At 38.4% G+C, this 15,686-nt stretch overlaps 1 protein-coding gene across 1 annotated transcript in view; it reads left to right on the forward strand.

The window, feature by feature from the left end:
• The window catches only part of TRUB1 (TruB pseudouridine synthase family member 1), a 35,592-nt gene that overhangs the window by 8,597 nt on the left and 11,309 nt on the right, over positions 1 to 15,686 (forward strand). The window contains exons 3-4 of the mRNA XM_049645836.1: positions 2,307 to 2,362; positions 11,098 to 11,179. Coding sequence (XP_049501793.1) covers positions 2,307 to 2,362; positions 11,098 to 11,179 — 138 coding nt within the window. The remainder of the gene's footprint in view (positions 1 to 2,306; positions 2,363 to 11,097; positions 11,180 to 15,686) is intronic.

Below are 15,686 nucleotides of genomic sequence, written 5' to 3' on the forward strand. Positions count from 1 at the left end.
TCTCTCTTCTCTGTATGTTCAAATTCTAAACATCCTTCAAGGCAACTCAAACTGTTTGAAATGCTTGAAAGAAGCATTATCTGGCCTCTTTAGCAGTTCAGAGTATTCCCTTCCTTGACCTTCTACAGCAGTTATGCTGCGTTCATTTTGACTCTTAATCATGTATTATCATACTGCTGTTTAGTGTTATTCACTCATTATGCACCATTTTTTTGAGCACTTGCAATTTCTCCTACCTGTATTCTATTTTCCCCATAAGGTAGTATAAACTCTCTCAAAGTCAGGAAATGTTCTGTTTCATCAAAGTGTTGTTCTTGGGACTGTGTACATAGTACATAGTAGCTGCCCCAGAAATATTGACTGGGGATCCTTGAATGGAACAAAATTGGATTGGATCTTTGTTGTTACTATTATTAATGTTTATTTATTTTTGAGAGAGAGAATGAGTGGGGGAGGGGCAGAGAGAGGGGGGACTGAGGATCGGAAGTGGGCTCTGTGTCGACAGCAGAAAGCCCGATGTGGGGCTCGTACTCAAGAGCCCTGAGATCATGACCTGAGCCGAAGTTGGATGCTTAACCAACTGAGCCACCCTGTGCGCTGGATCTTTGTTGTTATTTTACAAAGTTTGTGCCTGGACGGCAGCAGCTGTCATCTGGAGAGCACTGTGCTCAACAGCAGATACTAAAGGCATACAGTTTTTTATCTTAGTCTTTGAACTAGTACGATTCTACCGAAGAAGCTTAGAGAGGGTTTGGGATGATTTTGTAGAGGGGTTGAGATTTGAGCTAGGTTTCGAAGGATGAATTTTGAATAAAAAAGTGTTGGTACCGTAGACGTTGGGACCCAATTGAGTATTTTTGGGGGGGGGGCTTTGTAGTGTGCAGTACAGGTTATTGGAAGTGGTTATGAAATGGTATGAATTGGGAGAGAAAAGGATAGAATGTAGAACAGACTGGTATTGGTTTAGGCTAATTCAGGCTCATGACAGTGGGAAGAAAGTCTAGATGAGTCAGGTAGCAGAAGGATGAAAAGGAAGGGGGTCCGCTGTTAGAGAGTCTGATCCGAATTTTAACTCTACTATTTACTAGTTGTGAGATTCTAGGCAACGTTCTTAGAGTCTCCCTCTGAGTTTCCTCATCTATAAAATAGGGATAATTGTATTATTTTTTAGCATTGTTATAAGGATTAAATGAGCTAACAAATGGAAGCATTTAGAGTGGAATTTGATACATGGTAAACTCAATGAATGATATCCACTGTAAATATTCATAATAATTCTTTCAGCTTGCCAGGCATTTCTCCTTGTTTTTTCTTGTAATTCTGAATTGTGGTGTTTATATTGTGTTCTTTTACAAAATCACATCCATTAATGAGAAATACTTCAATTCTTTTTTTTTTTTTTAATTTTTTTTTGACATTTATTTATTTTTGAGACAGAGAGAGACAGAGCATGAACGGGGGAGGGTCAGAGAGAGGGAGACACAGAATCCAAAACAGGCTCCAGGTTCCGAGCTTTCAGCACAGATCCCGACACGGGGCTCGAACTCATGGACCGCGAGATCATGACCTGAGCCGAAGTCGGCCGCTTAACCGACGGAGCCACCCAGGCGCCCCGAGAAATACTTCAATTCTTACAAAAGCTTCTTGCTCTTTTAAGTGCAGAAATCATCGTAAACTCCCATTCTCACCTGGTGAAATGTGTTGTCATAAGGGTAAATAATGTTTGAAATTGAAGAGATAGGTGGGCCATTGTTGTACTTAATAGATGGTCTATATGAATATACGTTCTGCAAGCTCTCATTTTACCCTGTATTCTTTTTTGTGTTTGGTTGATCTGTTATGTTTCTGTTTTCTTGATTGTATACTACTGGACACGAATCATCTCTAAATGGTTCATTAGCTATGATGATGGCTTTTGGTTTGCTTGGTAATGAACTCTGTCAAAAGGCTTTTATATACCGTGGTTAAACTGTGCCATGTATTTTTCACTGATGCCCATATAAAATTCCAGTGAGTCTTTGGAGATTCTTCTAAAACTTCATTATCTAATTGTCTAGGTTGAGTCTTCTCTCACGTTTAACAGTTTGAGAGGAAAAACGTGTGTCTCCCATAGTGTCTTCAGAATTTCTAAGTTGCATGACAGGTTAAACTGATTGGAGTAAGAGGAGCCCTCTAATTATGCTAAATAGATGTTCCCTCCAACTTTGTATTATACGTGCCGAGAAATTATGACCAAAATATAGAGATATTTTAAAAACCTAGTTTTCAGAATAGAGTGTCATAATATTTCTTTCTTTGGTTTATAGTGGTTGGAATCGGAAGGGGAACAAAAATGTTGACCAGTATGTTGTCAGGGTCCAAGGTAAGAATACTGGAAAACTTTTGTTTTTCTTTTTTCTTGAACGTTTTTAATGACCTATGTTTTGGATTTTGATCAATTAAAAAATAAACTGTGTGCATTTATAGGTGTCATTCCTGAACATTAATTACATGTCGTGATATCTGAGATTCGAAATGTTGAGACTATAAATTGGAAATTATTTTTTTTTCTTTTTCAATGTTTGTATATTTTTTGAGAGAGAGACAGAGTGCGAGCGAGGCAGGGGTGGGGTGGGGGCAGAGGCGGCAGAGAGAGAGGGAGACACAGAATCCAAAGCAGGCTCTAGGCTCTGAGCTGTCAGCACAGAGCCCAGTGTGGGGCTTGAACTCACAAACTATGAGATCATGACTTGAGCTGAAGTTGGATGCCTAACCAACTGAGCCACCCAGGCACCCCTATAAATTGGAAGTTCTTAATTGAAAAGCAAATTGATTTATAGAAGCAAAAATTCTGCAGTGCCTATAAATTTTAAAAATTATACTTTTTATATAAATCTGTTTCTTAGATGCAAGAGAACTTACGGATCCTAACTTCTATTGGCAGGGTTTTTTTTTTAACCTTGGAATTTTTATAGAAACAATACCATTTTGTAACCCATGCACTTTTTTTTTTTAATTTTTTTTAAATGTTTTTATTTATTTTTGAGACAGAGACAGAGCATGAGCAGGGGAGGGGCAGAGAGAAGGGGAGACACAGAATCCGAAGCGGGCTAATCCGAAGCGGGCTAATCCGAAGCGGGCTCCAGGCTCTGAGCCGTCAGCACAGAGCCCGATGCGGGGCTCGAACTCACTGACTGTGAGATCATGACCTGAGCCGAAGTCGGATGCTTAACCGACTGAGCCACCCAGGACCCCCCCCCCCCCGCCCCATGCACTTTTCAACAAAAGACTTGCTTTGTTTAATGGTTAGAAAATGTTTACTAAAGAAAAGTGAGGCTTCTTTAGGATGATAAGTTACATCATTCATCTGTGAGAGTTACCTTGACTAAATCCAAAAGCACATTTTGAGGCATTTGATGGGAGAGAGAGGAAGCGTTATGCAGGGGCAGGAAAAGCTGTAAATCTGTGTGTTGCTTCAGGCATTCAGTGAGAATCCTCACGCAAAACCCAAAACCTCAGGGCAGAAGGAGCATTGAAACAGGAGTCAACGTGTCAAAGGGATTATCTCTCAGAGCCTCTCAGTTTTTCATTAGGAAGAATGATTTGATCCCCTCTACATGTCTCTTCCAGCTCTAAAAGAGACAATAGTATCTGTGTCCTAATTAGCAGTGAGGTGCTGGTTATAATAATTGGGGCTAAGGACCAGTGAAAATGCCTTTGGAGGGAAGATTAATAAGCTGCTAGATGGAGAAGAATTTCGGCAAGTCCCTAGACTAACTTTTTATTTAATAGTTGGTAAGGTGAATTTGTCACAATTGCTTCTTAAAATATCTATAATGGTCAAAGACTGTTTTAAAAAAAAGCTTCCAGTTTGTTGCAGACTAATTGATGACTTTTGTAAAATATAATTTAAATGTTATAGCAACGTCAGATTGCTAAGTACGTTTCTCAGCAGCCTCGTTTTCTGAACTTACCTCATCGTAGACACACTTTGAGTGGCAGCGGCCTAAGTAAGCTTTTCTTAAAATAAAAGCCCTGGAAAACACACGGTCTTTGATAGCCCCTTTTTAGTTATCAACTGGAATAGAAACCTGTATCTTTCAGTTGGAAAGGATCTTAATACCCTAGATAAGTATAAACATTATAGTGTGGCTTGCTGTGTAACCTTTAAAATGTTGGTGTTGAAAAATCACAGAATACCAAAATTGTGTTGCAATGGCAGAGTTTGACTGTTCTGCTAAATTTGTACCTTTGTGCTTAAATACCTCCACATGAAGTCTAGAATTTGTTTCTGATACAGGGTTTTGCCGTTTGCTTAATATTTGTTTCTTCAATATCTAAGTGGTTACTTTGATACAGGATTATGGATGATTTTTCTTTTCTTTTTTCACTTTATTTAGTATTTTCCCAAATCTTTACAATGAAGAATTCACTTTTATAATAATAAAAAAGATATGTTTGCATTAAGGATTTGTTCTTTTTCAAATATTCATTATTCACCTCTCTCCTCCTCTGGAAACTACAAATACAACACAGTATTGAAAGGTTTTACATATAAATTCCAGGCATATTTCTAGAAATATGACCAGAAATATAAATACATCTGGTTGGCTCTGGTTTAAGTTTTATTTATCACAAACCATTTTGGTATTCAGCTTAGAAAGCAGAATGAGAAATCGCTGATCCTCAGATGACTGTATCCCAAATAGAAAATCCCAGGTGCATCTTATTACAGAAACCTAGCTCTTGGGTGCCTCACATTTCAAAAATAGGCATTATTATCTTATTAGCTATTTGTTTTTTTTATACTTTTAATTTTAGATTATGTATCTGTTAAAAAATAAGTCATTTAAATTTAATTATGTGGAATATTACATTTTTTTATCAAAAGTAGTTAAAAATTGTTAATAAATTAAAAAATTTTTTAATGTTTATTTTCGAGAGAGAGAGAGAGAGAGAGAGAGCACAAGCGGGGTAGGGGCAAAGAGAGAGGGAGACATAGAATCCAAAGCAGGCTCCAGACTCTGAGCTGTCAGCACAGAGCCTGACACGGGGCTTGAACTCACAAGCTGTAAGATCATGACCTGAGCCGAAGTCGGAAGCCCAACCGGCTGAGCCACCCAGGTGCTCCATGAATACATTTTTTAAAAATAGATTTTGTCTGTATCACTGGAAGCAATTCCAGACATGGCTTTTAAACTTTTTTTTTTTCCCAAGACCCATAGTAAGAAATTCATTCTACATCGTGGCCCTCTATACACATACATGTATAAAAAACAAGAGTTTCATCCAACAGCCGTACCTCTATGTATGATGTCCTCTTGATATTTGTCCTTCTACTTCATTAAAAGTGATTGGTGCCCGCAGATTGTGCCTAGCTAGGCACGGACCTACAGTTTGACCCAATGCTTTCTCTTTCTCCACTTCCTACTTTTACGATGAATTTTATTCACATCACAACGCTACTAGAAAAATTAGACTTCCGGTAGGGGTAGGGTGGAGTTACCTCGAGAGTAGAATTACTTGGTTCTTGGATGGCAGATACTCGATGTTCACATGACAGCCGATCACAGTACATCCTCCCCTCGCCATCCAGTCATGATCAGAGATACTGTTAAGTGAACATGGCCTAACAACTCTTCCCTGCTGAACCGAGGCACGTCCTTCGAATCCATTTCAACATAGTGCCACTTCATACAGCTACTCTCATTTAATGGGTGGAGTGCTGACCTTTTAAATAAAATCTCTATGCCATCAGATTATTTTGCTCCCATTCTTTGAAGGCCAGAGACCATTCAGACCACCCAGTTTCTTTCTTGCATTCCTTCCAGTTCAGATCAGTGTCAGATTTAAGGGTCCCTCTCTGTGTTCTTCATTGCTTCCTCTCCTATCTTATGGTGCTCTTTGCTTTGCCAATGATCATGTTTCTCTTGAGTCCTTTTTTGTTTTCACTGCGTGCTCTTTTGGATTACATGTCTAGTGTGTATACAGAGCCTGTAGGTTTTCCAAATAATGCATTGCATACAGAAGTTGATCGATAAATCCTATTATAGTTGGCCCTTGAAAAATGTGGGGGTTAGGGGCACTGATCCCGTACACAGTCAGAAATCACCATATAACTTTGACTCCCTAAAATTTTAACTTATTAATAAGCATTAGTGATGTCATAAACAGTTGATTAATACATACTTTAATAATACAGTATAAAATACATATACAAAGTAAGCTAGAGAAAAGAAAATGGTATTGAGAAAACCATAAGGGAGAGAAAATACATTTACAGAACTGTATTGTGAAAAATTGCATGTAAGTGGACCCATGCAGTTCAAACCCTTGTTATTCAATGGTCATTAATATTACTATTCCCAAGTATTTCACGAATCCCCAAATCTCTCTCCTGAGTTCCAGGCCTGTTGGATTTCTAACTATATGTCCCATAGACACTGACATTTATTTTATCTGAGCAAGTTCTGTTGGAGACCTTGAGTACAGTTAATTTCATTCCTTTTCCTTATCTTTGATTTCTGGTAGCCTAGGCAAAACGTGGCACTCATCAGAAAGAAGCAGCATCAGCTTCCAGCTCTGGGCATTAAAGTGAGAAAGAAATTTCTTACTGTGAGGGATATCGCATGACAGACCGTGGTTCTCAAATATAGTTTTACAGCAGATGTCGAAGTGGATCTATATAAAATGTAACTTAGGTAAAATGATTCTGAGAGAGGTTAGACTCATGTGTCCTTTTGGCCTCACTTGATCTAAGTGCGTAGAAGGCCTAGAAGGCCGCGTGCATGGTCCCTCTGCTAGCTTCCCTAAATTATACTTTCTTTGAGCCAATCGTTGAGCAGAAGCTGGGTAGCAGATGTACTTTGAAGTAACGGACTTTGATGAGGTTTTGCAGTATTACCTTTATTAGCATCCTGTATTGCTAATTAAAGTCAGTTACTCATATATGTGCTTTAGAAACCACATGAGCAGGTGGAAGGGTTGCTGTCCTATTTTGAAATCACTGGTGCCATTTAAAGACTAACTGGCATTATCCAGAGGTAAGACTATTTTCCTATCACTGTGGAGATAAACTGAAGTGGTACCTGTAGGCAAAGCCAGTGTTGTCTCAGAAAGCAGCTTTGTATCCCTCCAACAATTAAATAAGTATTATTATTGGGGTATCCAAACTTTTCCACCCTGGATGTGTTCAAAGGAGAGTAACTTTCCCCAAGTATACAGTGGCATTTTTAGGTTAACCAATGTCAACTCTGAACTGTGATGTCACTATCGCTCCTATGAAACATAAGCCAACTTTCCAGGACTCGTGCATTTCCCTCATTTTCTCCAGAGCATGGTCCCAATTTGTACCTTGTCTTTACACTCTATTAATATTCATATATTCCGTAAGTACTATATTGAAAATTTGAAGGGCTTCCACTTAGGATCTATGAAGAGCTACTCCTTTTTAATGAAGACATTCAAAGTCACATGTTGTTGGTTTGGTAGATTTAAAAAAAAAATGTTCTTCCTCATCGTAAATAATATTCCTTTGTTTGTTCATGAAACTTCGAATCACAAGCTTTCAAAATAAGCCTCAAAAAAAGCAGTTGCCTAGTTGAGATGGAAATGATTATCTTTCTGTAATACAAAAACAGTTTACTTTCTTCTGAAGAGTACAGAAGCCGGTTAGCTCTTAAGCTGTCTAGCTAGTGCCTTGCTGGGGGGTTCAGGGAGCTCGAAGAGGGGTGAAGGAGAGAGGAGAGTAGTGCTAGTATCAGTGAGAAACCATGAATCTCAAAGAGCACACAGTTCAGTGGAAACCTCTTTAAAAATTCCACAGGACCTCCATTTTCGTGTAGTCAAATTATGTTGTAACGTATCCATTAATAGATTTCAGAATTCCCAGGTATGCATCCTGTGTCTGTGTCGAATTTAGGCCAGTGAATAGAAATACTTTAGATCCCACAGGATAAAATGGTAGCATTATATATCTACCTTGCCATGTTTTTTTTTTTTTGTTTGTTTGTTTTTTTTGTTTTTTTCTTCTAACCCATATCTTCTTGGTGGTAAGGTTTTGTTTCACTAGGAGGCTTAACTGTCCGGGTGGATTTTACTAAGTAGCTTGTGGACCATTGACTAGAATTAAAAGATAATTATCACTAGATGCCAAGACAAGGGAAAACTAGAAAACACCTATGATTTAGATGAGCAGTTCACCAACTGTGTTCCGGGGACTTCTGAGGGGGGTGGTCTGTTGAAGTCAAAACCGTTCTCATAGCTTTGCCATCACACAGGTGTATTGTGGTTTTTCAGAGGTTACCTGATGGTAGCATGGGTCTGATAGTTAATGGAATGTGTGCATGTATTTTAGTGTTTTAAACGTTGTTGAGCTTCAATTTCTAATACAGTCAGTATCAACAGATAGAACTCATATGAAAACAACACTTGCACCAGGGTTTCTCAGTAACTTCCAAATGTTTATAAGGGTTCTAAAACCACAGTGTTGGAGAATTACTGGTTTAAGTAATATTTCCCTTTAGAAGAATCCAACATGTAGCCAGATTCAGTGTAACTGCAGAACCTGAAAGGGTTTGAAACTTGGCAGGTACCATGTGGATGTCCAAAACTGTGGTGAAATGTGAATTGCACAGATAAGACCTTCTCCAGCATGTATATAATTCTATCAACAACTTTTTTATTAAGCTGCTACCATGTTTCCATCTAGTGAGAAACACAACAGAACAGCATTGCAAAATCCAAGCTAACAGTTTGTAATTGGGGAAGATAAGGCTCAATGTATATCTTTGTATCTCTCACAGGCACTTAGGAGAATATTTGGTACATTCACAATCCTTAAACATGATTCAATGAATGAATACACTAGTGAATGAATGAATACACAATGTGGGCTTGATATAGGCCTCCATTCTTATGTATTGAACACCTACTCTTAGCTCTGCTGCCAGGTGAGCGATTGGAAGTTGAGATAAATTAATAGAGTGGCTTTGAAAGATAACAGGGTTTAGGGTTTGATTGCTGGAGAAGAGAGGAAGCTCAAGGCTAGGGAAATTGCATGTGCCAAGAACCCCTGGAGCTCAGAGACTAGAATGAGCATTGCATACTTGGAAGGCATGTTCCAGAATTAAAAGGTGCCGGGTTAAAACTTGTTACATAGAATAATGCAAAAAGTTTCAAGGTTCAAGGAAAACCAGAAAACAGCGATGATTTCTAGTGATGTATATAGATTGCACTGTTTTTCTTATGCAACCAGACAGATGATTAAGGCAAAAATCAGAGCATTTTCTTGCTTTCCTGTTTCTTATGGGAACTCACTATAACCAGATGAGTCACTCGAACCACTGTTACTGTGAATCATTTTGTATCTCTCGCTCTTTTTCTTTGTTAAATAATAATGATGGTAATAGTATTGTTTTCCGTTGCTTACCGTGGCCAGGTGCTGTTCTAAACTCTGCCCTCCTGAGGTACTATTACCATCGCCATTCTAAGATCAGGAAAACAAGGCTCCAGCATGAAAGGCTCACTTAATCTACTTTTTGTGATGGCATCAGGATTCAACCCTTTGAGTCCACACTCTTCCCATTCACCCTGCTGTATATACTTCTCTCCATGGTTTGCTTAATCCAGGTTGACTGTTGCAAAATATGGAAGCAGGAGTGGAGCATCTCGGGTGATGAGACTGTTTGTTTAGTTACAAGAAACTAATTTTTGTCGATACTAATGAAACGTTTTTTTTTGAACTGTTAAAATTTTATTTTAATTCTAGTGTGGTTAGCATCCAGTGTTATATTAGTTTCAGGTATACGACACAGTGATTCAACAATTGTGTACATCTCTCTGCTCATCATGATAAATGTACTCTTGATGCCCTTTATCTGTTTCTCCCATACCCGCCCCCACCTTCCCTCTGGTAACCACCAGTTTGTTCTCTATATTTAAGAGTCTGTTTTTCACTTTGTCTCTTTTTTTTTCCCGTGTTTGTTTTGTTTTCACATATGAGTGAAATCACAGGGTATTTGTCTTTCTCTGAAATTTTTAAAAAGTTAATTCAAATGCATTAGAACATTCCCTCCTATATTACATTGTTTGAAAAAATTATTTTGAGCTATGTAATAGAAGGCGATTTCATCCACGGGCAACTTAGACTGGTATAAAATGCTTGTTCATGGGAATTTGAAGTTCTAATATTTTTCTCATTTTTGTCTCTGGTTCCTTTGCTAACATAATAAACGTGTCATTAATAAACTTATATTTCTACAAAGTACTTTGAGCTTCCTCTTTAAACAGTTGTCCACATAACTACAGAATCATTTCAGTGGGAATTATATTCCTGGCATTTTTCTCACTGCTTCATGAGATGTTCCAAATAAAACTTGAATTTGACCAAAAGAAAGTAGTATAAACAGTATGTAATACAAATGTGCCCTGAGGTGAGAAGGAAAATAGTCCTCAGTTAACTGTGAACGATCAGTTCTTAGATGTGACTTTTTTCCTTTCAGAGAGCTTGAGAAGCAGCTATTTCTCTTTATTAAGAAAACGCATGTAATATTAAGGACACCAGCTCTGCTGTAGTAGTTTGGCTCACTTTCTGCATATTTAGCTTTTGTTTAAACATCTAACCAAGTTACTAAGATTAGTCTTCGTATTTCCTGTAAGAAGTAGTAAATGGATGTATTTTAAAATTAATTTTAATTGTATGTGTGGTAGAATTGTTGAGTCTTCTGATGGCCACATACCATTGGCCATTCCATTGTCCCATTCTCTCTACTCATAGGTATATCTGAAATTTTTCTCCCAGAATCAAAACTTCCCAGTTCCCAGAACTGGTCTTAGAAATTGGTTTGCAACAAGCGTATGTTTATGAGCCATAATTGTCAGTAAAATCCGGCTCTTCTGTGTCGTGTGGGCTGGTGTGGGAAGTTCGTGAGCACTCCTCAGTTTACATAAGTGCTTCCCACATGTCACAAATTAACAACACAGCTGCAGTCGCTTATTTTTGCCTTTATTTTGTCTCAAGTTGGTAGGATTAGTAAAATTCTGTATAAAGCTTTAAGACATGCGTAAGTTTTTCTCTACCTGATGACCTATTTTTCTCCCTTGCTTCTTTTCCTCTAGAGGTACACCGCCATTGGGGAGCTGGGGAAAGCTACTGACACGCTAGATTCCACTGGCAAAGTAACAGAAGAAAAGCCTTACGGTATGATGTTCGTCTAACGTAGTAGTCCTCTTTGTTCGTTCACGTTTAGACAAAGTTTCTGTGAATCCAGAATTTTTTTTTTAAATGTTTATTTTTAAGAGAGAGAGATACAGTGTGTGAGCAGGGGAGGGGCAGAGAGAGAGAGACACACACACAGAATCCAAAGCAGGCTCCAGGCTCTGAGCTGTCAGCACAGAGCCTGATGTGGGGCTTGAACTCACAAAGCATGAGATCATGACCTGAGCCGCAGTCAGACACTTAACCGACTGAGCCACCCAGGTGCCCCTGTGAATTCAGAGTTTTAAAAATAAATCTCTTACCTGATATTACCAGTGATTATGATAGCTTTTAGTACATTTCTTTGGGTTAATAAAATTGACAGTTTTGATCACATTGTTGCTTATTTGGTATGGGTTTGTTTATAAAGATTTATCATTTGTCATAATTGCCTCTTTTCCTATAATCAGTTTCCTTTAGTGTTCAGAATTCTGCCAAATAATTCTCTTGCCAAAAAACGATTTATGGCTAGGAATTAGGACATTTTCCCTAGTAAACGAAAAAGCGGAGACACGATCTTGTTAGATTTTACCTGTGCCTTCCCATGGCTTATTTATTTATTTTGCAGTTATTTCTTAGCTTTTGAAATGCACCAAGTTCAGTGCTTTACAACTAATTATGTTCCTGTGCTTTTGCAGCATATAAGACAATATGACAGAGAGAAAGCTATTTCTCTGGAAGTAAAACACAACTCACTGGGGCCCACCTTAATTTTTCTACCATTCCTTCTTTTCCTCCTTTAAGTAAGGATAGATAAGTGAGATGGTTTCCTAGCAACTCTCAGAGTGCAGCGCTATTCGTAATGCAGCCCTTGACGTTTTGTACAGTCCGTTCACCTACATTACAATGTCATCAGTCGTGAATTATTTGTAGGCTTTCTGCTGTGTTGGGTTTGTTTGTTTTTTTTGTTTTGTTTTCTGCTTGTGTTTAATGTTACCCCTTCTTAATTTAGCCATCTGGCTGTCCTGTGTTTTGTGTCGAATGCACTTACTGTATATTATGTATTGCCCCAGTGCTTAGGCCAACCTTCTCCTTGGTCATAGTAGCTTCACTTGTCCTGATAAGATTTATATATAACTTAGGATCCTACTTGATAAATCAAGCAACATAATCAAAAGACAAGTCACTGATTTATGTTGATTTTTTAAAGAAACAGATGTTGAGTTCTCCTTGAAATTATTAGGAAATAGCAGACCCTCACTTAATGGAAACCCAACCATAATTTTCAACCAGAAAGCTTTTAAAAAAGCACAGGGCAATAGGATGATGTCAGAGATTTCCAGAGTATATAAAATACCTATATAATCATAAAAATGGTGAGAAGGTAAAATTGATAAGACTTCTTGATGGGATGGGGTAGTGAAGGGGAGGACGTTGTCAACCATGACCTAGGTTTCTAGGTTTTAAAGCTGGTCATGTGATGGAGCAGTTCATTGAGTAGGGGATACTAGAATAGGACCAAGGTGATGAAAATACAGTTGACCCTTGAATAGCACAGGTTTGTCTTGTGTGGGTCCATTCATACATAGATATATATTTATGTATTAGAGAGAGAGAGAGAGAGAGAGAGAGTGTAAGAGTGGGATAGAGGGAGAGAGAGAGTCTTAAGCAAGCTCCACACTCAGCACAGAGTCTGATGTGGGGCTCAATCCCACAATCCTTCGGGATCATGACCTGAGCTGAAATCAAGAGTTGGATGCTCGAACAGCTGAGGCACCCAGGCACCCCTATAAATGATTTTTTAAAATAAATACAATACAGTACTGTACATGTTTTCATTATGATTTCCTTAGAAACATTCTAGCTTACTATAAGCTATATATAATATAATATATAATATACAAAATATATGTTAATCATTCGTTTATATTATTGGCAAGGCTTTCAGTCAACAGGCTATTAGTAGCTAAGTTTTGGGGGAGTCAGAAGTTATACATAGGTTTTTTACTTCATGCAGGTTCCATAACCCTAACCCCTGTGTTGTTCAAGAGTTAGCTGTACTTAAACATACCCTTTCTTCCTGCCCTTAAGCATTTTGGAGTTAAACTCTTCTTTGTATTGTGCAGTTTGTAACCTTACTTACTTTAAAGAAAACTTAGTTTGTTAAAATCATCTGATTATATGTTGAACTAAGTCATGGAAAAACTAAGTAACTTTCTTCAGGCCCTGAAAGGGAGACCTCCCTGTAGTTTATTGAATAGTATTTGTAGTCCCAGAAAAAATGACAGCTCATCGGGTTTGCTTATTGACATGAGTTTTACTTTGTGATTTAAATAAATTAGCAAATGTTTGTCATCTACTTAAACAGGTACCAAGGGGAAGGTAAATGAGACCTAGCCTGTGTCCTTTAGGAACTTGTGTCCTATGGAGAACTTTTGTGTTTAAATGGAAAATGGTCTTAGATTCTAGCCTCAGGCGATTCTAAACAGGTTTTCACCCACGTGACTATCTGGCCGACGTCCAGAAGTTATGTAGTACACAGAACAATTCATCGTGCTACCTGTCCTGCATGTTGTGAGACATCCAGCATCCCTGGTCCTCGAATATTAAATGCCGCTGATGTTGCCACCCTCCCACATCACTGTAACAATAAAAATGCAGTTTTTAATTGACTTTTGAGAACAGCTGACATATAGGTCAGGTAACTAAGGCAGTATGCAGTAAATGGCAAATGAATGCTCTTAAGTCATTTTTGTTCTATCTAGACAAATGCTGTTTTTAGCTGTTGTTTCAGATATCTGAAAGTTCTCTCAGAAGAATAAGAAAACAAGTGTGGCTCAGTAGACTCAAAGCTCAAACCATATTAATAATAGGGCCCTTCTGTTCTTTCACGCACCTTCCTTTATCCCTAAAATAGCTTTTGACTGTTTGTAAATACACATTTGCGTGTTAATCCCGAAACTGTGGGGCTGAGACCTATCTCTTTTGGTCCTCACTATATTCTTGGTGTCTAGGACAACGTGTGGCATATAGAATAAAGCACAGTGTACGGATAAATAAGGCAGGCAATAGAGGACGGCAAGACGGCAGCCGAGTCGCACAAAAGGCAGAGTATCCTCCTACCTTGTGCTGCTCTTTTCTTATCCCCATCCAGGTATTAAGTCTGGGGCACAATTGCTGGCCTGCGGACACTTGGCTTCATTGTGTTGATCTGCTCTTCAATGAGCTCAGGGCGTGAGGACCATGGCTTCCCAGGCTATCTTAGATGTGAGCCAAGCTTCTGGGAAGGCCTGACTGCTCCTGTGAGAATAGGTTTCTCTCTCTTGTGGCTTTTTTATTGGGAGGCAAGAAAGGTGAATGGAAAGTGGTATCTCATGCTAATCCTCTGTTCTAAACACTGCAACCCCTAGGTCCCAAGATAGGATGTTACAAGGTCTTTTCCAGTGTGTGTAGCTAATGTGTCTCATGGGAGTGGCTCCTCTCGGACCGTGGTTTGCTGCCCACACTTCCTGGAGGAAGCCGAGGAGTTGAATTGGATCTCAGATCGCAATTTAAACAACTAGGGCACACGCTCTAGTACGGCTGCTGTGTAGATAGGTATCAGTCATCTTGTGGTGCCTTTTGTTTGTATTTAAACCTTTTTATTATAAAATATTACACAAATAAAGAAAAGTGAGCGAAACTTAAATTTACAGCTCAGTGAAGTATCACGAAGCAAACCTCAATGCAGCTACCAGGCAAGAAATAGAAGATTCCTAGAAACTCCTTTTGAGCCGCATTCCATATATAACATTCTTCTGTTGACATTTGGACTTTATGAATAAAGCTGCTATGTGTATTTTGTACCTGTTTGTTGGTGGACTCGTACTCATTTCTCTTGGAAATACACCCAAGTGGAATTGCTGGGTCATAGGGCAATCCTCCTGTACTGGAAATTATCGACAATTTTCAAAGTAATTGTGTAACTTTGGATTTTTACCACCAATAAATGGAGTTTCACTTGCTCTACATCCTGGGCAACACATGGCATTAGCAGTGTCTTTAATGTTGGCCATTCTGATGAGTGTGTAGTTTTATTTCATTTGATTACTAATGGGATTCAGCATTTTATCATGTGTTTTGGCTTCTTAGCCATATTCTTTTGTGTATTGTTCAGGTCTCTTGCCCATTTGCTTTTTGGGTTTTTTTTTTTTTTTTTCTTTCTGTATTGAGTTGCCTTTTTAAAAATTGTAATTTGTATGAGATCTTTGTATACTCTGGGTATGTGTTCTTCTTTTGTTACGTGTGTTTTTCCTACCCTGTGGCATATTTTCTACCTCTCTTGATTGTGTCATGGAAAACAGAAGTTTTTAGCTTAAGTTTAGTTTACTTTATTAAGTCTTTCCCTTTGTGATTAGTCCAGTCCTTTTGGTACCCACTTAAAAAAAAAAAAAAATTCCTCCCCCAAAAGCATGAAGATATTTTCCTGTATTCCAGAAGCTTTATTGTTTTGCCTTTCACATTACATCTA

Source organism: Panthera uncia, chromosome D2 (genome assembly GCF_023721935.1).
Source record: "Panthera uncia isolate 11264 chromosome D2, Puncia_PCG_1.0, whole genome shotgun sequence".
NCBI lineage: Eukaryota > Metazoa > Chordata > Mammalia > Carnivora > Felidae > Panthera > Panthera uncia.